This window comes from Carettochelys insculpta, chromosome 5 (assembly GCF_033958435.1).
Source record: "Carettochelys insculpta isolate YL-2023 chromosome 5, ASM3395843v1, whole genome shotgun sequence".
NCBI classification, from domain to species: Eukaryota; Metazoa; Chordata; order Testudines; family Carettochelyidae; genus Carettochelys; species Carettochelys insculpta.
Genome location: NC_134141.1, coordinates 62,116,079 through 62,139,614, shown reverse-complemented (window position 1 = coordinate 62,139,614; position 23,536 = coordinate 62,116,079). Strand labels below are relative to the sequence as shown.

General features: G+C 39.3%; 1 protein-coding gene across 1 annotated transcript in view; it reads left to right on the top strand.

Annotated features, from left to right (window-relative positions):
• Window positions 1-23,536, top strand: part of YTHDC2 (YTH N6-methyladenosine RNA binding protein C2) — a 50,700-nt gene that overhangs the window by 6,897 nt on the left and 20,267 nt on the right. Inside the window, exons 4-17 of the mRNA XM_074995214.1 lie at window positions 1,720-1,919; window positions 6,925-7,091; window positions 7,412-7,514; window positions 9,786-9,942; window positions 12,695-12,802; window positions 14,393-14,541; window positions 16,982-17,117; window positions 17,574-17,700; window positions 18,819-18,884; window positions 21,148-21,326; window positions 21,797-21,893; window positions 21,989-22,076; window positions 22,166-22,246; window positions 22,896-22,978. Of these exons, the coding sequence (XP_074851315.1) occupies window positions 1,720-1,919; window positions 6,925-7,091; window positions 7,412-7,514; window positions 9,786-9,942; window positions 12,695-12,802; window positions 14,393-14,541; window positions 16,982-17,117; window positions 17,574-17,700; window positions 18,819-18,884; window positions 21,148-21,326; window positions 21,797-21,893; window positions 21,989-22,076; window positions 22,166-22,246; window positions 22,896-22,978 (1,741 nt within the window). The remainder of the gene's footprint in view (window positions 1-1,719; window positions 1,920-6,924; window positions 7,092-7,411; window positions 7,515-9,785; window positions 9,943-12,694; window positions 12,803-14,392; window positions 14,542-16,981; window positions 17,118-17,573; window positions 17,701-18,818; window positions 18,885-21,147; window positions 21,327-21,796; window positions 21,894-21,988; window positions 22,077-22,165; window positions 22,247-22,895; window positions 22,979-23,536) is intronic.

Here is a 23,536-nt window from a genome sequence, read left to right as displayed (position 1 = left end):
GAGTGTCTGTTGGCCCAAAAGGGAGTTCTGGGGGTTCACAATGTTATTTTAAGGCAGTCGCAGTAGTTGCTACCCTTGTGTTGTATACAGAGGCAGGCAGCTGGATGGCAGTGGCTGTTTGCCTGGGGCACAGCTCTGACGGCAGCAGCCTACCAGCAGCAGTGCAGAAATAATCACGATACCATGCCATCTTATGTCTGTGATGCTTCTGGATGCAGTTCTTTCCTTGTTTCTGTTCTTACTCTGCATAACTCTGAAGGCGGCACCGTTGCTGGGAGAAGCTCAGAAGTATGTATAGCAATACCACAACACCCTTTATCCCGGACAGTAGCTTTATGACTCCCATCACAACAGGACCCATTTACAACACTCTGAAATTTCAGATTTAAACAGCTGTAAATATGAAAGTTTTCTATGATTTTTAAAATCCTGTGGTCAAGAAATTGTCTGAAAAGGACCATGATTTTGATAGGGCCCTACTTATGGTATTTGCTAGTCTTAAGTATGTGGCAATGCACACTGTATCTACAACTATAGACTCAACAAAACCAATTAATCCCAAATTAAATACATGTCTCAGGGTATGTTTACACTGCAACCAGACCCTACGTGTAGGGTTCATGACTCCCTAACTGCAGTATAGACTTTCCAGCTGGGACTGCAACTTGAACCTAGAGTTCTCCACTGCAGTTAAACAACTCTGCATCTTTAACATCAGGAGCCAAGATCAGTATGTGGGTTTTTAATTGCACTGGAGACATACTGTGTGTCTGCAGGGTTGGGGGTTCATTTAAACTTGAATACATATCTGGTATTCTATCATCCGGAACTCTCAAATAATGGGCATTATAACCACAAGTAAATTCTAGTTAGGTTTTCTATAAGTACTGTATAGTAAACGTAAATACAAATAAATACAGTGTAAGTGTACAGTGTGCATTACTGTTGGTAAATAAAGTACTCTGCATACATTTTTATTTTTCTTAATATCTAACCTTGTTTTTCTTTAGTGTTAAGCATTGCTGGGTGTACCTCTCTATTATCTAGCCATTTGAATATCCAGCAACCTCCTGGTCCTGGGGTTTCTGGCTATGAAAGAGTTTACCGTACAATGAATGTGGCCAACAAAACATTTAAAAAGGAGTGGGGAGAGGGGGAGAGAGGTTACAAAAGTACGAGTAAACATCGGAGTAGGAATTTATACATCATGGGAGTGGTTTGAAAATTTAGTCAATTATTATTTTAATATATGATGACTTCTCTAGAAACAGTGGTACAAATGGGTTGTCAGGAGAGATATAGGGCCAGAATGCTGGCCTCGCAGGTGAGCTTTTTTAAGTCCGTTGCCCCCTTTATGTAGTTGCCTGTATGTGTTGCTGTTAAATATAATGGATTATTATCTTTCTTTGGGGTTCTAATATTTTGTAGCATTTGTCGATTTTCCTGACTTGGCAGTGAAATACTGGGAAGGTTAATCTTTTTTTTTTTTTTTCTCCCAGAGATGCCTTTGTTAAACAACAAAATGACTTCCAGTGTTCTGGAATGTGATCATTTGTCATTAATCAAATATCTTGCTTCCATGTTAGTGCAGTATATGGTGTTATCATTTTGTGAATACAGAGGTTTCTAAAGTTAAAGCAGTGTTCAGCTTTGCATTGAGCTATAGCATTTTGGGGGACATTTTTGGCACCATGTCATTTAATTTTTTTTTTTTTTAAGAGAACAGAGAAATGAGTAAGACAAGTGGGCGACTTAACAATGGCATCCCTCAGATTCCTGTGAAAAGGGGGGAATCTGAATTCGATTCCTTCAGGCAATCTCTGCCAGTCTTTGAAAAACAAGAAGAAATTGTCAGAATCATTAAAGAAAATAAAGTTGTTCTGATTGTGGGAGAAACTGGATCAGGAAAAACAACTCAGGTATGGCTTTTTGCTTAGCGAAATTAGAACACAACTAGTCCTTTATACTGTTGAACTAAGCATATATTTTTTATCTGTGTGTCAAAATGAATATATAAAACCATAGGTATTTAAATGGGGTCCCTTCTTTTTCTGTTGAGGTTTCCTTGGCTTGTTGTTGGAAAGGTTATCTGTTAAGATAAATAATTTTCTGTCTACTCCTGCAGCTGAAATGTTGGATGGAACTCAAGTGTTTATATATTAAATGAGTTAAGGTCTGGTCTTCTCACATCTTTCTAATCAACAGTATAGTCTTTTTTAGATAAAATAAAACGCATTTAAAAGTGGTTTATTTCACTTTTTTTTTCCTCCTTGCATCTTAATAGACTCTTCTAACCTGGTCTGATTGGAACTCATTGTAAGAAAGCAGAAAACCATGCAAAACCCTGGTTAATTATTAACCAGATAGCCTTGTCTGAGAATAGAACATTTTAACATAAGTTTTGAAGAGAGTTTTGGATAAAATCACAAATTCTGTTATTCAAAGACTTTGATCATGCAATCTGTTCCACATGAGTGAATTCTTCCCTTTGTATGGCGCTCATTGATTGGTGTGTCCACCTGGCTCAACTTACTGGATCAAGGCTGAAGGGTACTTGCCTGAAAAGTGCAAATTGTCGGACACAAACCAGTCACCTATCGTTTACTGGCCTAGAGAATGGAGGAAGCGCTAGACATGGTACATCTTGATGTTTAGTGAAGCTTTTGACAGTCTCCCATATGACACTCTCCCATATGACACACTCATAAGCAAAGCAGTGAAATGTAGTGCAGATGAAATTACTAGAAGATGGGCGCAAAATGGATTGAAAGATTGGCAACCACTCTGACTACAGTGTTTTGCTGTCAGACTGGAAGGACATATCTAGAGGTTCTCACAAGACCCCTTCTGGAGCTGTTCAACGAAGTGTAGAGTAGGTTTATAAAATTTGCAGCTGACACAGACCTGGGAAGGGTCATTAGTGCTCTGGAAAATACGATTAGAAATCAAAATAACCATAACAAATCAGAAAATTCTCTGAAATGAACAAGGTGAAATTCAATAAAGATAAATTCCCTCTTAATTTCACTTAAGGACTAAAAAAAAAATGCATAACTACAAAATAGGGGAAAAGCTAGGTAAGTGATAGTACAGTAAAAGCCCAGTTATCCGGCACTCAGGTAACAGGCACATTCAAGTAACTGGTATGCCCGACTGGGCCTGGCTGACCACTGCCCAGCAGGGGGAAAGGGCACAGACTGGGGCTGTCTGCCGCAGCCCAGCTGGGGGACAGAGCAAGGTTGCTGTCAGTCCCAGCTCCAATAACTAGCATATTTTATTGTCTGTCATCCTTGATTCCCTGGGAATGCTGGATTATAAATGTTGTACTGTACTGCTGAATAGGATCTGTGAAAGGATCACAAAATTAACTGGGTCAATAATCCAATGCAGTTGTGGAAAAAAAGGCTAGTATAATTCTGGGATGTTCTAACAGGAGAATCGTATGTAAGGCATAAGAGGTAATTGTCCTTTCTACTTGGCTGGGGGGGTGAGGCCTCATTTGTAATACTGTGTCTATGTTGGGGTGCCATTCCTTAGGAAAGGTGTGGACATGCTGGTGAGGATGCAGAGGGGAGCAACAAAAAGAAGACAAAAGGTTTAGAAAACATAACATATGAGAGAGATTTAAAAAAAAAAGCAGATCATGAGAAGCTTTCAGAAAAGCAGACTCTCAAGCGCTGTTCCCTCAAAATTTTTTCCATTTATGTGCACCAAGGCATGTGCGCATATGCACGATCAGTAGAAATGCATGCTGCCAATCATTTGAGTAGCATTTGAATCTTGCCAGGGTGGGCCTCTTAAGCTCTCACTTTACAGGGAACAATGCTCATGGTGAACCTAATTAATCTTCAAATATGTTAGGGGTGCTTATTAAGAGGATGGTGATCATTTGTCGTCCAGGTTTCCTGAATAGGTCTGTTGTAGTAAGGCAGATTTAGTTTGGATATTAGATTTAGTATTAGGCTATTAGGAAAACTTCCAAAGTACGAGGATTGTTAAGGTCTAGATTAGGCTGTCAGGTAGGCTTTTTAAGGCTCATCATAAGAGACTTAAGAATGGGTTAGACAAGCAGCTGTCAGAGATGGTCCTCCTGGGGAGATGGCAGGGCTTTGGGCTTCGACATCTCTGCTATAAATTTGCCTTCTGCTACAAATCTGGGAGGGGGATCCCTGTATGTTTCTCATTTGTCAACAAATGGAGGAGTAGTCTCAGCAGAGCATCCGAAGAGGGGATAGTACATCCTGTCGAACAACTATCGAAACAGAAACATAATGCCCGAATAACTGAAAAGCCTGTTTATTCATTTTAGTTTCCTCTTTTTGGCCACTTACTCTTAATAGGTGTTTCTTTTTGAGTAATATAGTCTAGATTATAGTTACAGACCAAATCCTGCATCTCTGTGCAGATTCCCCCATCTCCACTTTCAGAGGTAGATAGTAGTGTTATTGTTTAACAGCGTGGTTAGTCATGATCAATTGTTTAAATTGAACAATTAATCATAATTAATTTTTAAATGGTTTGACAGCCCTCCTTTAAACCCATGAGAAACAAACAAAAAAATCCTAACAGTATAAAGTGATTGCAAGATGAGGATATGGGATTTTGATATATACATTATTCATATGAACGTGAATGTCGAAATCCTGGGCTCCAGCTGCCTGCTTCCCCTAGCTGGGGGAAGGGGGCGGCTGGAGCATGGGGGCGGGGCACGGCTGCCCAGAGCTATAGTACTTCCCTGGGCCGCTTCCCAAAACAACTGGTGTCTCCTTCCTCTTGGTATCTGACCACAATCATGCTCCCAGCTCTTCCTGAGTGTACCACCTGACTCCCAGGCCCTTAGCATGCCACCCTTCATGAAGGACAGCCTTTTAACTAGTCCCAGCAAGTTCTTAATGGGCTGTAGGAATTTTGATCAGTCTGACACTCTTAATTGCTTCTAGCAAATTCTTATATGGCTACAGGTGTCTTATGCTGACTTAAATGGTTTTAGTGTATTTCTGATTACTCTGGAGCAGTCCCTGCCCTGGTCACTCCAAAAAGAGTGGGTCGGGGGTGCTTTGTGACTGTAGGGCCTGTTTCCACTTTTCCCTTCCCTTACACATCTGGTCAGAGTTCCTCTGCGCAGTGTCCTCTGGCTTCAAGGAGCCGTGGATGCTGCCTGAGGCTCTCTGCTTGGTTTTCCCCTCTGGATGCCTTGTTTTAAACCTGTGACCTGCCCTCCTGCTTTTTTCTCATTATCTGTCCCAAGAACTCAGCTGAGTCCTGGGTCCAGTAGCCCCTCCCAGTAGGCTGGGGGAGGGGCCTTAGCACTGTGGGAGCATAGTCCTGTCTGCTTCCCAGCATCCAAATAGTTGCTGCAGGAACAGAAAACTGTTCATCCAGTAGTCAGTACATTAACCTCCTGCCAGGCTGGTCTGGATCTGTCGCACCACTCACTAATGAGCTTCATCTCTCTGCTTCTGCGTGCACAGATAGAGGGGCATAGCCCAGCAGCAAATGTTATTTTCCTCCTCTGATTCTTGTATTGCATTGGTTAAAGCTCATACAGGTTGAAACTCTCGAATCCAGAACTCTTATCCAGCAACATCCATGATCTGGTATTATTTTAGTTAACTGGATAGCTACCAATCATGGGTGTGGCCAAGTTTCCTGTGGTCCCCTAAAGTTTGTTTCCAGCCACCGGTCCTGGCTGTCAGTGTTCTGTTCCGTTATTTAGGTGTAATTTACCCCTAAATGTCTTCTAAGAGCCCAGTAAGTAGGACAAGTGTTGGTAATTCTGCTAGACAATATTGACCTCCCATGGTATGGTGAGTTTTTGTTCAGCCACCGGTCAGGTCCTGAAGGTTTTGGATTTGGAAGGTTCAACCTGTACTTGCATTACATTGCTTGTTTAAAATTTGTTTAAAACTTGTATTATTTATGCACACGATGCCTTTTGTTTGGGGAAGAGTATTTGTTTGGATCCCAGTCCTCCTGACACCCCCCCCCCGCCCCGTGCACAACTCTGTTCCCATTTTTCCTTATGGGGAAATTAGATTAGTTGAACATGATTTCTTTTAAAGTCACATTGTTCAGGGACATAACTACAACATTAAGTGAGGCGTTAACTGTATTTGGAAAGAAGCTAAAAATTGTTATTGTTAGATTCTTATGTATCAGTGGTCCTGATCAGAGTATGGCTTACCTGATCTTTGCTTTGGGATAGGAATGTGAGGAAATAGCATCTGAAATATTCATATTCTCTCTTAAGCAGGTGAGAGCCCACAATAACTTAATCTACCTTAAATCAATTGAAAGATCCCTGTTTTATTTCCTTGGATTTGTCAGAAATAGCCCATTATCGCTCTATTCAACCCTGCGAGAAAAATTTAACTTTTTGGCTTTGGATTTCTTTTTCCTGGATCAGAAACCAGCTTTGCCTTCTGTTACAAATCTGGAAGGGGGATCCCTGTATGTTTCTCATTTGTCGACAAATGGAGGAGTAGTCTCAGTAGAGCATCCTGAGAGGATAGTAGATAGGAGGAGAGAAAACAAAGATCAGTCACCTAAACACCTGAAGTCTTGCAGTGATGCGGGGGAGGGCAGCTAGAAAAAAAACTCTGACCTTCTCCTCAGTAATACATGACGGAAAAGGAGAGAGCAGAGAATCATTAGCTCCTAAACCTTCTCCCTGATTGTCTATCTCTATACTGGTTTATAGTGACCTGCCTTTTTCATTCTGAGTACCAGTATTAAACACCCCAATTACTCTAAAATGAATAATAAAAAGAGTTGTAATGGACAATTACAGATTGACTTTTTCTCTTTATAATAAGAGGGTCAGTGCAAACTGCTTTATTCAATAGTGCAGCTCAGTTATATATTTTGTTTGCTAAGTTAGGAAGTTTGCAATGCTTTCAAACTAAAAAACAAATTTTCTTTTAGATTCCCCAGTTCCTTCTTGATGACTGTTACAAAAATGGAATTCCTTGTCGCATATTTTGCACTCAGCCAAGGCGTTTAGCAGCTATTGCTGTGGCTGAAAGAGTTGCCGCAGAAAGAAGAGAGAAGATTGGCCAGACAATTGGCTATCAGATCCGATTAGAAAGCAGGTATAGATAATATTAATTGTCAAACCATCCTCTTCCCCAAAGGTCAGGAGTGAGTGATTACAAACTAAACCATTCTGTAGATTTTACATGTAATTAAACAGTCAGATTGACATGTGTGTGTTCTTAAAGGTATGATCTTAGGTTCTTTTACTCTGAATCTGACCTTACATTAAGGAGTCATTTCTTAGTGAGCAGGTATTAACTTTTCTGGAGTCACATTCATTTTTAATAAGAATATAAAATAATGCTTATTTTAAATTATGTACGGTTTATAACATTGCAAACAACTGAACATGTCTGTTTCATAACTATTTAATCAGAGTTTCTCCAAAGACGCTGCTAACATTTTGCACTAATGGTGTATTACTTCGCACGCTAATGGCAGGAGACAGCACACTATCAACTGTGACACATGTTATTGTGGTAAGAACCCTTAGATGTTCATACAGAGTAACATTCCAGAGTCCTTGACAACTCTGAGATCAGGTTTTGTGGTTTCTCATTAATTGACAACGTGTACTAATTTTAAATACTCGTGTCGGCTAAACAAAATATAAAATATAAAAATATATATTTTACTCTTTTAAGAATATAAAAATTACTATATTTGTTGCTTTTGGTGGGTCAGGTGCTTATGGTTTTTTTTTTTTTTTACATTAAAATGCTGCCTGCTAGTTTAATGAGCTCAGGAGTTTTTTAGCCTATATTTGAAATTAAAAAGAGTATACATATGTTGAGGGAAGGATAGAATACTGAACTGTTTGCAGCATCCTTTGGAGCTAAATACAGTAGGTCTTAGGACAGCTCATGTAGATTCTGTGGAGTCTGATATATATGGCAGAATTCCATGTGTCTCATATGTTTCAGTCTAAATTGGAGGAATACTTCTGTAAATATTCTGTATTGCAAAGTGTTGAGCTTTCTGGCTTTCAGTCTGCAGATCACTTAAGCACATGCTTATAGTTAAGCATGTGTTTTGTCCCATTGTAATTTGTGTGTTATCAATGGGATAGTAATATGTTTACATGTGAGTAAGCGTTTAAGAGCTTTGCTTTCTAAGGACCAAAGAGCTCAGAACTTTGCAGAACTAAGCTGTTAGTTGTGAAAGAGCGCAGGGTTTGGTACTTTTAATATCCTGCTTGCTTACAAGAGTTGAGTAAGTAGAAGGCTGTGTAAATCCTCATGGTTTTCTTAAACTCATTATTTTGGACTGGTTGAATCTCTAAGCTGGAACAGCTATTAGCAGAAATTGTAAGAGTGCTACAGTAGCACTTAAGAGCCACAATCAGGATTATGACCCTAATGTGCTAAATACTGTACGTTCATACACAGATGTCCCTGCACTGAAGAGCTTACACCAGTGATGGACATACTATGGCCCACAAGCTGCATGTGGCCGACTGGGGTCCCATTTGTGGCCTGCAGACCTCCTCTCTATCCCCACTCCCTCATGCACTGCTTATGCACTTGAGTGCTGTTGTTCCTATTTTCCCCCGCACTTTCAGTGTGCACAGATCCCTTTATCCCTACTTTATCCGGTGCTTTACCCCTGCCCTTCCCTCCCATGAGCTTTAATGGCTATGAACAGCTGATTCGCAGTGTTCCAGCTCTGGGAACAAGGGGAAGAAGTGGGGATGGAGCACAAAGCAGGTGATTCATGGTGCTCCAAAAGTGCTGGGAGGAAGGGAGAGGAGAAGGCAGTGGAGGGCTCTAGTGCGTGAGAGGCTCATGAGGGATGGGGATGGATGGAACCCCAGTGTCCCCCCCACGTTGCTGTGGCTCACTGAGATGGAAGGCCGCTTATGCAGCCCACTTATTGTTCTTGGTTGCCCATCATTGTTTTACCCCAATTTGTAATGTATTACCTTAGATTGTAATAGAAAGAACAAAAAATGAAATAATCATAAGAACACATGGCTACGTAAAGCAAGATATGTACACAGATCCATGCTTCAGAGTTATTTGACTTCTTCAAAAAAAACTCACAAGGTTGTAAATACCTTGTAGAGGTCAGCTACCTGTGACTAAATTATCCTTTAGGGAGGAGTGTGTGAATTTTTTTTTTCTTGCATCATAAATACTGATCAACTCTGAAAAGTTACTTTTTTTTTTTTTAAATAAAGAGAGAGGTTTGCCTCAACAACTTCCAGATCAGATTTGTTCACTTCTCAAGTAAGGAGATTGTTTTGCAGTTGACAGTCTGAAAACCCAACTGGGTATGTGAAAATCTAGTCGTGTTTTTTGGATCACCTCATCTTTACTAATAAGATTTAGCAGCTGAACTCTTTTTAGAGAGAGCTGTGTAAAATACCTCTTTTATAACTTTTAATTTCATTATATAAAAACGTTTTTCCTTTGATAACTATAGAGTGGACCTCCTTGGTCCAGCATCCTTGGGACCTGATAGGTCCCCAGCCAGAGAGTTTGCTTACCCAGAGCAGAGCTCCTAGCTGCTGGCCCAGCTCTCTGGTCTGGCAACATATGTGGTCCTGTTGTGCTGATTTTTCCCCAGAAGTGCTCTAACCTTGGAGCCACCCACAGGAGCCGTGACAATGCTGGAACACGCATGTGTACACGACCATAGTGTCTTGGACTAGAGAGGTACAGTAAGTTACCCAGGTTGGCAAAGGGAAGTTTTCTCAAAAGATTTGGTCCTAGATTTTGAGATACTTGTTCTTTTTCTGTTTATTACAGGATGAAGTACATGAGAGGGATAGATTCAGTGACTTCTTGCTAACAAAGTTAAGAGACATATTGCAAAAACAAACGACTTTGAAACTGATTCTTTCTAGTGCTGCCTTGGATGTGAATCTCTTTATCAGATATTTTGGAAGCTGCCCAGTCATACAGAGTAAGTCGAATGATAGAATATGCACAAGTATTAAATCTGGCTAATTTTAAGAGAATTTATTTTCTAAACTAGAATTTATCATATTAAAGCATAACATTTGAGTAAGGTTAAACCTGTGATGCTTAAGGAAATTGTGTGCTGACACACACTCCTTAGCATCGTAGACTTTGAAACATTTCTGTAATCATCCAGATTAATGCATTATTTTTACAGAGGACTTTTATATTTTTCCTGTAGTTTAATTGTAAAGAAATAAAATGATGTGTAAACATAAGTGAATGACTCCAGTTTGATGCTGGAAAATTAAAATAAACTTTTAACTATGTAATTCCCCCACATAGTACTGGTAAGGTTTTAGTCCAGGCTTTCAAATGCAAAGTTGTAGTTCATTTTTGACAGGAAGTCTCATGGTTTCATTTTTCAATGTAATTTGTTAAGTTTATTATGGAGCTTAAGTTTTTAATAGAGCTATGATTTGTAATGTTCAAGTGATTTTTTTTTTCCCATGTTTTTCCATTTGGGAATGGAAACAAGTGCTTCAATAGTAAAAAATGAAGACACAGTTATCAAGTAATTAAGGTTGTTAGTGTTTGGTAGTAGGATGAAATAATTTTCTCCATTTCTTAATATGAATATGATGGGTGTTGATGGTTTCCGTTGCTGTTTTGAGCATTAGTGTAACATAGCCTTTTTGTTAACCTACATTAGGGTCTAAAGAAGTTGGTCTGTCCTGTGAAAGCTCATCAGTTTGAATAAATCAGTTTGTTAGTCTTTAAAGTGCTCCATTTCTGCTGCTACATTAGGGTACTTATTTTGTATTTTTATGTTCCTAAGAGCCCTTCTTTTTTAGATTCTTGCTTCTTCTTAATCTGATACCTAGGCGAAGAGGCTATCCTCCTGCAAATCCCAAAAGCAGCTTAGATTAGTCCAAACAGCACCACAGCTTGGTCAGTAATGCATGTTGTGCAAGTAAAGTGGCACTGTAGTGTTCCTAATGTATATTCGTATCCAAACCTTCATACCTAATGTCAACACCGTAGCAAAAGCAAATTCCTTTCCTTTTTTCCCCTGAGGCCCACAGTTCAGGACCTTGCTTCCTTGGATGGGACTGCCTGCCAAATTTTTTTCCATTTGTTCCTTACTTCTGTGTACCCTGGTGTAGTAGGGCCAAATGCAGCAAGCCAAAGGTTAGGAGGGCTTTTCTCTTCAAGGAAGTTCCCCCTGGAGCCATGAAACAATACCTTGTGTGCCACAGCTACTCTCACCCAACAGCTCCTCCCTCTGAAGAGATTCAGAGTTGCAGGTTGCTTTTTGAGACATCTGCATTTCTCCACCCCAATTGTGAAGAGTAAATCAGTTCTCTTTGGCTTGAGAAACCAAGCCGTGCTTACCTACCAAGGCGTATTTAGATGTAATCCATAATTTCCTGAAACCTCTGGTTCATCTCTCTTCTTAAAAACAAAAGCAACCGCCAAACAAGGTTCCAGCCCAGATTATTTACAGGGTAACTGAGTCACTGCAAGGAATCTTGGATTCTTGCAGAATTGCCTTCCTACCTGACTTCTGTGTGGGTGCGCTCAATGAGACCTCGAGAAGGGGAGTGGTGCATAAAAAGGTACTGCTGGAAAATAAAAGCAGTCAGAGAATTTGGAATGCTTCTTGAACCAAAATTGTTTGAGCTAACCCCAGACATAACATGTAGCTGAAAAACAGGCATGAGGCCTTAAGTAAGGGAATCTCAAACTGAGTGGCTGAAAATGGGTGCTTTGGTCTGCCATGACCAACTCTGGTTTTGCTACACTTTACTTGCTGTTCTGATTCTAGGAACAGTGACTCAGAAGTTACGGGATGAAACACATTTTCATTTAGGAGTAGTGTCCTTCGTGATCAAATAGTTTCATTTTAGATACTTCAGAAATAGGCTCAGAATTTCCAGTATTATTATTTTAGCCCTCTAGTGAGATATCAGCCAAGGTTAATTCACTGGTTTGTTTTTTTAAGCTTTAGTATAATCCTTATATCAGTCTGACAGTGGCAATTAGCAGCAAAGTTCATCTGCACAGTTGTATAGCCTGACCATAATTGGGTTGTTCATTTTCCTAAAGCTTAAAAAGTTAATTACAAATTGAACCTCTCTGGTCCAGCACCTTTGGGACCTGACTGATGCTGAACCAGAGAATTTGCCAAACCCCAGGACGTTAATATTGTCCAGCAGCACTACCAACAGTTCCACTGCTTACTGGGCCCTTCAAAGACATTTAGGGGTAAATTAGAACTAAGTAGCGGCACAGAATACTGAGAACCTGGAATGATGGCTGTGAACAAACTTTATAGGACCTCAGGATATTTGTCTCCACCCATGATAACTGGACATCCGGCTAACTAAAATCATGCCAGACCGTGGATGTTGCTGGACTAGAGAGGATCAACCTATGTTATCTATGGACATCTCTTCTTCCCACAAAATCCCTATAAATATGAGATTAAAAAGACAAAGCAAACAGATGTTTAATTCTTTTTGTAAAATCAACAGCTGTTGACTTCAGTACTCTTAATAAATGAACACCTACCAAAGTTATAATTCTTTCAGTAAAAAGGTATTGAATCTTTTAGATAGCACTTAGAATTTTGATATCTTTTTCTTCTCCATGCCAAAAGCAAATGCATTGATTTCCCTCATGTAAGGATAACTAACGGTAGAAAAGAAAAATCTAAAAATAAAATACAAAAGATGAGCAATTTATGTTTTCAGTACAAGGAAGACCATATGAAGTTAAGGAGATGTTTCTGGAAGACCTCTTACGAAGTACAGGATATACAAATAAAGAGATGGTAAAGTACAAAAAAGAAAAAATGCGAGGTTAGTGTACTTCTTTTGAGATGGGGAATGGATACATTGGTAGCAACTGTGTTTTAACAGTAAAACATGGCAAACAGTTTTGTTTAGAAATAGATTTTTCTTCAGAATACTGAATGACAAATTTCAGTGAATCAAAGCTTTTCTGCGATAACATTTTGCAAAAACATGAAATAACACTTAATTTCCTGGTTTTTTTTCTTTTCTTGCATTTGTTTTGGAGTTTTTTTTGTTCTCCACTTGGAGAATGTTTTTTTCCTGTTTCTAATAGAGCAGAATCCACTTGATTCATTTGTTTACATCTAGCTGTGTGCAAGTGTCATTTTATAATAGTGTACATCATTCATGTTGCTCATTGTGATGTAGAAAGATAGATAACTGTTCACCTACTAAACTTATATTTATGTCATATGAAAAATATGTACAGTGGCCAGTTACAGCCTTCGTTATGTTTTTTGGCTCAGAGCTATTTAATACCTGTTGCTTGATCATTTCAAGTTTTCTACGAGCAGAAAAGTAAGAAATTTTGTGTTCACCCCATGGTAATTTCTTATTTGTGACTCCTTTTCCAATATGACAGTAATACTTTGTCCTGATCATTTCACAACTCTGCCTTCTGTATGTTATGACTTTGTTCCTAACTCCTAGGGCAGCAGCGTCCAATAGGAATTCAAAGCTTGCCATACTTGTGGTTGTCATCTTTCCATATTTGCCACGTTATATTATACAAAACTGTATTAAATAATATAAGAATATCGGTAGCTAGCTAAATGCTCTCCCTGTCGCCTGGAGCCAGGCATCCCCGCCCTCCTCCACTCTAACTGAATGCCTTCCACCAGAGCCAGGCTCCCCCAGTCCCGCCCCTTCTAATTCAATGCTGACAACTCACTAGAGCCACTGGGGCTAAGGCTGGGGGCTGCTGCCACCGCACACTTCTCCCACCAAGCGGTGTGGCAATTGTGCAGAGCAGGCAGACGGCACTCCCTGTGTGGGACTCTCTGGAAGAGCTGCATGTGGTTCGAGAGCCACAGGTTGGCCACCTCCGTCTTATGAATAGTAACAGAGAGGTAGGCATGTTAGTCTGTACTCCAGCAAAACAAAACAGCAGAAATGTAGCGCTTTAAAGACTAAAGAAATGATTTATTTGGTGATGAGCTTTTTGTGGGACAGACCCACTTGATCTGAGGAAGTGGGTTTGTCCCACAAAAGCTAATCACTGAATAAATCATTTTGTTAGTTTGTAAAGTGCTACATTTCTCCCATCTTATGAGTTTGGTATGCATGGATGCACAACACAGTGTCCTATTCATCACATGTAGCAAGTAGCGAGCGTATTGGACACTGCGGTCCTATAGTAAAGGTTTGAAGTAATGAAACTTTGGAAGGTCATCACTAGTTACTAGAAACTTCCCCTGAGTTTGAGCCAGCATTCTAACCAAAGAATTACATAGACAAATATTACTCTTCATGCTTTTTGGATAGTATTTGTGTATGGTAATATCCCCAACACAATTTTAAAAACTTATTTATTTTTAATAAATGAAAGTATTAAATGATGGTTGCTTATTAATGCTTTATTAAAACTCTTCTTAGAAGAGAAACAGCAAACGACCCTTACAGAATGGTATTCTGCTCAAGATGATGCTAGCAAACCAGAATCTCAAAGACAGAGATCTGTCCCAAGTGTGTCTGAAGAGTATGATTTGCTGGATGACGGCGGTGATACAGTGTTCAGTCAACTGGTATGCTTTTCTTTTAGTTGCAATTGAATTTTCAAATATGCTATATCTATATTAATAGTTTGTCTCCCCCACCCACAAATTATGGCTGTACCAGTTGCATAAGGCAATTTGAGTTTAACAAATAAATTTTAGACCTTTATAAACTGTGGAAAAGATAGTGTGCTCTGCTTGAAGTGTGGTTAATGCTAGTATTTGAAATGGAAGTTTTTTTTAAATCCCTTGATGGCAAGAGTGTATGAATAGCTCCCAAGACACCTCATATTGCTATGAACAGTGAATGAATATTGAAATGATTGGGGTCTCAAGTGACTGCAAAAATCTTTACTCAACACAATCAGTCTATCCTCTGGTTCTTCTAAGTCATATTTGCTTGCTCTGGTGACAAAACAATTATACTGCACATACTTATGTACAGTAATCTGTCCTTTTCACAGTTCAGGTTAAACTAGCAGTCCTGGAAAAATCATCTTCAGTTGTGCATTAAGCTGAATTGATATGGAAATCACTGATAGAGCTCAGCAAATCCATGGGTATCCACTTTATATCTGCATCTGTGGATGTGGATATCTGCAGATCATTGGTTTTAGATGCGAATGCAGATATCAATTTTGTATCTGCGCAGGGCTCTGGCCTCTGAGACAATAAACAGTTTTCTAGGAACCATTTTCAGTTCATCTTTAATGTGTCACGCTCAAAGTAATGCTTTTACTTAAGAATGTTAGCCATTTATCTAAATGTCTGACAAAATATACTTGATGAAAAATTTAATAAAATGTTCAAATTTAAGGCAGTCCTGACATTTATTCAAGTACCTCGTAAATGGTACTCAACACATTCCACGTGCGCTGCCTTAGGCGCATACTCGGTATCTCATGGTGGGGCAAGGTCCCCAATAGCGCAGTGCTTGAGAGGGCAGACACTGCTTCCATGTTCACCCTTCTCAAACAGAGACATATGCACTGGGTGGGCCATGTCTCATGCATGACGGATGGCCGAATCCCGAAGGGCCTCCTCTTCAGCGAACTGGCGTCTGGAAAGAGGCCAAAAGGGCGACCTAAATTGCACTACAAGGACACATGCAAGCGTGACCTCAGCGCTCTCTGTGTGAACACCTGGCATTCGCTCGCCTCAGACAGGCATGCCTGGAAACAGGGAGTGAAGGAAGCTCTTGTTATGTATGAAACTACCTTGGTGAAGGAAGCGGAAGACAGGAGAGCCCTCAGGAAGATCCGTGCCCATGATACCAGAGCAACATCTGCCTACTGCCGCTCACAGCGCGGAAAGGACTGCCACTCCCGGATTGGATTGCACAGCCACAGAAGACGCTGCTCGAATCAGTCCAACTGGGGCACAAACCCATGATCCTTCGGGATCGAAGGATGCCTACTACTATGCAGTAAAAGCAAGGAGAATTCCAGTGGCACCTTTAAAGACTAACAATTTTATTATGTTGGTCTTTAAAGTGCCAATGGACTCATGCTGTTTTTGCTGAGGTATACTAACATGGCTACCTCTGAAGCTTGTCATTATGCAAGGTATTTCATATATGAAGTTTGTTATGTAGAAAGTTGGCACTGCTTGTAATGGTATATCCTTTAAACACAGCATTTGATTATTTAAACCGTGCTACAAAAGTCTTACACTTTTATTTATTTAAAAATGTGGGATGGTTCTTTTGTAAGCAATAGTAGGGAGGGAATAAATGACCTGTTCACTGGCAGTTTAATTTTGATTAAATAACGTTTTCTTTACTCTTTTGGGGGATAATGAAATTAAGTTCTGGTCTCCAATACTATATGGATAATGAGGAACTTTCAACTCTGGAAAGTACTTGTGTCCAATTTTCCTGTACATCATTCAGGAAAGGACTGAATTGAGCATAGACTACAAGTACATGTTAACATCAAAGGTTGTGAATATTATAGGTTTACATGTTTAGAGATAGCAATGTTTACAGTTTTGTGTTCCTGTGTAGTGAAACTATTGATATGGAATTTTTTTTTTTTGAGCAAGACACAAAAGCTTTTAAATGAAAAGCTTTTATTTCAGTTGCTGCTTAAAATATTTCTTCTCTTCTTTTTAGATTGTTGAAAAGAACTATATATTAAACACTTATAAAGCATTATATCTTATCCTATTTAAAAACCTTACTTCGTTTTTATTTAGGTAAATGCCCAGATTTACCTTGTTGTCCTGTTAATGTTCATTTTTGTTTGAGAATATGTGAATTTTGAATGCCACAATTTCAGCCATTATGAAAACTGGAAGCTTGTTTTCCTGTGTCGATGTAGTGGGTTGCGCTAGTCTCACATGATTAAAATAGAGAGGGGTGAGTGGAAGGGTGAGTGTGTGTGTGGAGAATGTAAAATGTTAGATTGGCAATTGTCTTAGAGAGGATCCAAATACATTTTGTCTTTGAAGTCCATTGTCTTTTTTTCAGACTGAAAAAGATGTGAATTGCCTTGAACCATGGCTAGTAAAAGAAATGGATTCTTGTCTTTCCGATATATGGTTGCATAAAGATGTTGATGCCTTTGCACAGGTGTTTCACCTTATCTTAACTGAAAATGTCAGTGGTAGGTTTCTTTTATTTTAGTAAACTTGTCTTTGTGTACTGGGCTGTGCAGCTTTCTACACAGGCTTTGCACAATTAAAAATAATGCAGTGAGTTAAGTGCTGTGAAGTATACGTGACCAGTTTCTCAGTTTTTGTTCATTTTTACATTTAAAATATCTTTGAGAATTGACTTAAGATCTTTATAATTAATGGAGTGTGTTCTTATTGGTTATTACCATGGTATTCTTGAAGTGTTCATATTGTTATTGAATCAGTTTTTGTACAATTTTAAGTTTGAGGATTGACGATGGAAAAAAAAGGAATATTTTGCTCCTTCTTCCTTAAATTAATCTCTCTCGCTAGATGAGTGACATTTAGAAAAGCCTCTGAATATAACGTTTGGAGGAATCAGTAACATTGCTTGCAGAATTTCCTTTTTCCCCAAAACGCTTATGTTTTATTTTTTTCTTTATTAGTGGATTACAGACACAGTGAAACCAGTGCAACTGCACTAATGGTTGCTTCAGGGAGAGGTTTCTTAAGTCAGGTAGAACAACTGATTGGAATGGGAGCAAATGTCCACAGCAAATCATCCAATGGCTGGTAAAACAAAACCACTTGAATTATTTCAAAATATAACTTGCTTATATTTTCTAAGTAATCAAGCAGTTTACAACCAGGAATAATTGTGTATTCTGGTAATGATATAGTCTTGACAAACTAAATCCTTTTTTATTCTACCCTTCTTTCTTCACTCTTTCTTCTTGGTATCATTGCTCAGTTTTCAAAACCTTTTCAAAATATTTACTTATAAAATCATGGCTTTGGAATTGTTTTTGTGTACTGGCATGTGGCCTAATCCAGAACCCATTGAAGTAAGTGGGATTTTTGTTTACTTCAATAGGCAGTCTGCCAGGATCAAAATGCTTTGTATTTGTATTAAATAGGAGTTTCATATTCAAGACTGAAAAGAGAGTACAGCCTATTATGTCGGCCACCCTTCTCTTCAGGAATGACTTGTGGTACTGTCTGTGAATAGACTAAACATGACTTTCACACATCTGTAATCATTAATTCATAATTTTGGTTACTAGAAAAGTTAACTTAACTCCAACCTCTCTAGGCCAGCACACTCTCATCTGGAAATATTCATAATCTGACATGATTTTAGTTAGCTTGGACAATCAATTATCATATGTGTGTCTAAGTTTCCGGTGGTCCCGTAAAGTTTGTTTCCAGTCACCAGTCCTGGCTCTCAGTGTTCTATGATGTTATTTAGCTCTAATTTATTCCTAAGTGTCTTCTAAGAGCCCAGTAATCAGTGTTTAGTAACGCTGCTAGACAATACTAACATCCTATGGTCCAGCAAATTCTCTTGTTGAGCACTAGTGAGATTTCAAGGGTGCTGGACTAAAGAGGTTCAATCTGTGTTTAATTGTAATATAAAATTAAGTAGGAATTTGTCTACCAGTGGATTTACTGGAGGCAGATACTGTTATCAGAAACTTGCAAAACCAAATTTGATTTAGGGAGAGAAGAATAAAATTGGCCTTATAAAATGTGAAAGCATCTATCCAATGGATACCACATTGATGAGAGTAGGAGAGATTCACAAGTGTTTAATAAAGGGGTACATAGACTCTGTAACTGATTGATAGAAAGTTATGTTAGTACTGATAGTTCTAAATGAGACAGTAAAGGAAAACTTGTCACTCTTGCAGGATGGCTTTGGATTGGGCTAAACACTTTGGACAAACTGAGGTTGTAGATCTTCTAGAATCTTACAGGTAAGATGTCCCTGCTTTGCTGAAACAATTATTTAACATGTGAATGCCCATTATATTCACACATTTAATGAGTACAACAGTGTTTAGTTTTTGGCTTCTAAAGTCTGGCACAAAAAGTCAATTTGCAAATTTGGGTATAAATCCAGAAGTTAATCTTGCTTTTTATAAAAATAAGTGTCCTGTAAAAAGACTAGATGGTTTAAAAATGTGTTTCAAATACGTTATAGAGTTCTGTTTCATGTCAGTTATAACATTCCTCACTGCTGGATTGCCATGCTCTGTGTAGAGGCGAAGAGCAGTTCAAACACTTGAGTTGAAAACCCTGCAGCTGTAAGCCTTACTTGCGCTTTGCTTTTCTGTTTGGACAGCTTGTTAACATTGTTCTACTTCTTTTTCCAATCTTCTTTTTACTTTCCTTTCTCTTCTGCTTCCAGGTTGGGAATTTTTTTTTTTTAATTTACTTTTGCATATTTGGTATAGAAGGGTATGCAACACAAATTACAACTAGTCAGGCATATTGGCAGAACGAATGATGAACAAAAAAATCAAGACCCTAGTATTCAGAATAATGAACAGCTTGAATAGGAGACGCAGACCCTACAGAGAATGGGTAGATGATATAGTAGATTGGTGCAGAGCTAGTCTACAGAAATTAAGCCACTCCACACTAGACAGGGAAAGGGCACTGAGCCCATGCTGGTTGACGATGATGGTGCTATTTGGTATAACTTTTTTTCCTGTTAAACTGGTGCTTTGAGAACCGTAGGGTCACTCGTTAAACACTCACTAAATCCTTCTGTGATGGAACAGCTGAAAAGGAATATGTATCTTTGCATCCCACATGGCACCAGTGGGCCACATTACAGAAAAATCTCCTCTCCTGTTCTCGTTTTCTACATCCAAAAAGACCAAGATTTGCAAAAGTGATGTCTAAATTTTGATACTTGTAAGAAGGTGAAATATTGAGTCGTATAGATAAAAGTCTTATTGGTTTTAGGTCATCTTACTACTACTAAAACAATAACTGATTTACCACCTGTGCAAAAAACTGCGTTTGTGTATTTGTTTGGCTGAGTATAGCTACATGTAAGTGGAAAAAATGTATTCCCCAGTGGCTGTATTAAAAGATAAATTTGGTGACTGACTGTAGTTTCACTTGTTTTCATAGCCATTTAAATCCCCTGATGAAACAAGGAGTTTCAGCTCATTAAATATGAGTTGAATTGGCACTTAAATGACTAAGTCAGTGAACAGTGATGTGAATATGCTGTTACATATTGGACCTCCCTGTCCGGCATCCTCAGGACCTGAGCGGTCCTGACCCAAGGAGTTTGCTGGATCAGGGGAGGTCAGTGCTCTCCAGCTGGCCACTGACTCCCACTCCCAGGCTCCCCTCTGGCCTGTCAACCCCCTCCAGCTCCAGCCACCGGGCTCTGCTCTTGGTTCAGCAAGGCCTCTGGCTGCTGGGCCCCCCACAGCTGACCTGGCTGTGACTTCCCAGTCCCAGCCAGAACTCTCAGATAAGTGCCCCTTCTGCTTCCCCAGCTGGGTCTCCCCAGCCGCTGATGGCCCAGCTGTGGCTGCTTGGCCCCAACCAGGCCTCCTGGCTGCTAGATTCCCAACTTGCTTGCGTTCCCAGCCTCAGGGCTCTCTGGGCCAGCAACATCCATGGTCCTGCCAGACCAGAGAGCTCTACATTTCAGAGGTTCAACCTGTATTACCTAAATCATCTAAAATACTTCGGTATGAAATAAGAACTGGATGGCTGTGTCTAGGCTAGCCCGCAGCATCGAAGGGGGCATGGTAATTAGTGTGTTGGGAGATTACTAATGAAGTGCTGCGGTGCACATGCAGCACTTCATTAGGCTAAATCTCCCCCATGGCAACGCTGAAGTGTGAAACTTCGACATTCTGGCTTGGGTGTAGCTGCAGGTCAGCTCACGCTATTTCGAAGTCCCTTTACTCCTTTTGAGTAGCTGATCCATGGCTACATGGAAGCTGGCACTTCCAAGTTGCCATGGGGAAGATTTAGCCTAATGAAGTGCTGCATATGTCCTGCAGCACTTCATTAGTAATCTCCCAACACCCTAATTACCGTGCCCCCTTCGAAGTTGGGGGCTAGTCTAGACACAGTCAATATCTTGCTAGTACTGCTCTGATTTTGAATTTCTGGTTGCAGGGGAAACCTTGCAGAATGCTACACTCTTCCACTCTTGTTTCATGAAGATTAAGCTTATTTTATGTGACTGTGTGTTTGTTTCAGTGCTTCATTAGAGTTTGGAAATCTGGATGAAAGTTCTTTAGTGCAGGCAAATGGTGGTGACCTTAGTGCAGAAGACAGAGAACTATTGAAAGCTTATCATCACAGTTTTGATGATGAAAAAGTGGATCTGGATCTGATTATGCACCTACTTTATAACATCTGTCATAGTTGTGATTCTGGTAAGTGAATACTAAACATTTTTATTTTAATAAATTACTGGGGGGTAAAGCTTGTTTCAGATAAATCAATGATCACCCTTGTTTTTAGTGAATACTAATAGCTTTAGTCTGAGGTATTTATTAAGTCATGGACAGACCACAGGAAGTAAACAAAAATTCTCGGCCTGTGACCTGTCCATTATTTGTTTATACCCGAACTAAAACTTATGCTGGGGTGTCTGGGAGGGGCAGTCTTGGGCAGTTCTTCCCTCCCCCAGGAGCTTCAGGGACATCCCAGGAGTTTCTTGGGAGCTCCCTGAGTCAAGCACTGCTCTGAGTTGCTTTCCGCAACCAAACTGCCCCATCAGCAGCCAGTGTGGCTGATCCAGTGGCTGCCTGATTTGCCTAGTTTTCTGTGACTAAAATGAGCTTGCTGTGTAACTTCTCTGTCCTACCTTTTTTTTTTTTTTTTTTTTTTTTTTTAAAAAAAGGAGCCATTTTAATTTTTCTTCCTGGGTATGATGAGATAGTTGGCTTGAGGGATCGAATTTTGTTTGATGACAAGAGGTTTGCTGATAATGCTCACAGGTAAGCTCTTTAGTTTCTTTTGCTAATTTTAATGCTGCTTACCTTTCCAAAATTTTTGAAAACATTTTGACTTCTGTCTTTTTGTCCACCATCAGATATCAAGTTTTTATGCTGCATTCAAATATGCAAACATCAGATCAGAAGAGGGTGCTAAAAACTCCACCCCCAGGCATTCGCAAAATAGCAAGTATCAAATTACTTTTTCAGCTGTTGTGTTTGATTCATGCTGTCTTCACTTCTACAGTTACTACAGAATAACTTTATTGTTGCAGATTCTTTCTACTAATATTGCAGAAACTAGCATCACGGTCAATGATGTTGTCTTTGTTATTGACTCTGGGAAGATGAAAGAGGTATGGTTGTATACGTTTTGGACTAATCTTGCAGAAAGAAATAGTACAGAGAAGTTTGAAGTGATGTATATTTTAAGCAAAGATGTTAACAATACCTGTAGGAAACCGTTATTAGCAGGGTTATTGCTGGCACGTGTTATCAAATACATTGCATGTAATTGCACTGGTTGAGGAGTCTTGAGTGCAAATCTTTAGACAACTGAAAGAATGTTATAAATGTTTTGCACACGTGTATTTTGCAGTCAGTTTCCAAATTTATGAAAATATGGTAATTTACAAGTATGGCAAAGGATAAGTGAACTTGATCAAGTTTACTAACAATATGTTAATATTTAGCCCTTTGAAGTGAGAGGAAGTGCAAATCACTTTTGGTGCTACATTATGCATTATAAATTAAAAGAATCTTATAGCCAGAAAATTACACTGAACAGATTTTGGCTTTGCCTTTATAAATATTTAGACACTATTTTAAAGTTAAAGGAAGAGAAGTGGGTTCTAAATAAACCTTGGTTATAGTCAACTAACTTTAAACATGCACAGCTCCAATGATTGTAGTTGAATTTATCTTGATAATTTAGGTCATTATTTAGAATACCCTATTAAATCCAGCTGTTACTCTGGTGATACGAACTCTGCTTTAATATTGTAGAAGTCCTTTGATGCACTGAACTGTGTTACCATGCTAAAAATGGTATGGATTTCAAAAGCCAGTGCCATCCAGAGAAAAGGCAGGTAATGTACGTTTCGAATTGCATCTTACTTCACAAACTTTGAACTTTTCATACTTTAAACATAGGAAGGAGGCAGACCATTGCCTTTATAATAGGTGGTATTATGATATAAAATGATTCATTTTGTGACTTTTCATCCAAATGCAGTGAGAACCATTTAAAGATTTGTGTGTCTTAAAATATTGGAATTTCCCTATGACAGGGAAAACTTGAGGCTCAAATCCAGGCTTGAATAATGCTGGAAGGTTTCATTTAACTAGACTTTTGTATTGGGGAAAATAGTTCTAATATATAAATCTGAAAACAGAAATTCACTCATTTGCCTTTTTATTCACAGTTCTTAGGGCTTGACTACAATGCAAATGGAAAAAATTCTTCTGTTGATTTAGCACAGTCTATATCAGGGCTTAGATTAGGTGAGGTATTTTATTCTGAGGTTTGTGAATTTTTCACATTCCTGAGTGATGCAACCAGGGCTGTCCATAAGGTGGTGTAGGGGCCTGGGGAAAACCTCCTGCCTCCCCTGTCCCTTCCCCCAGCCACTCCTTCCCATCCTCAC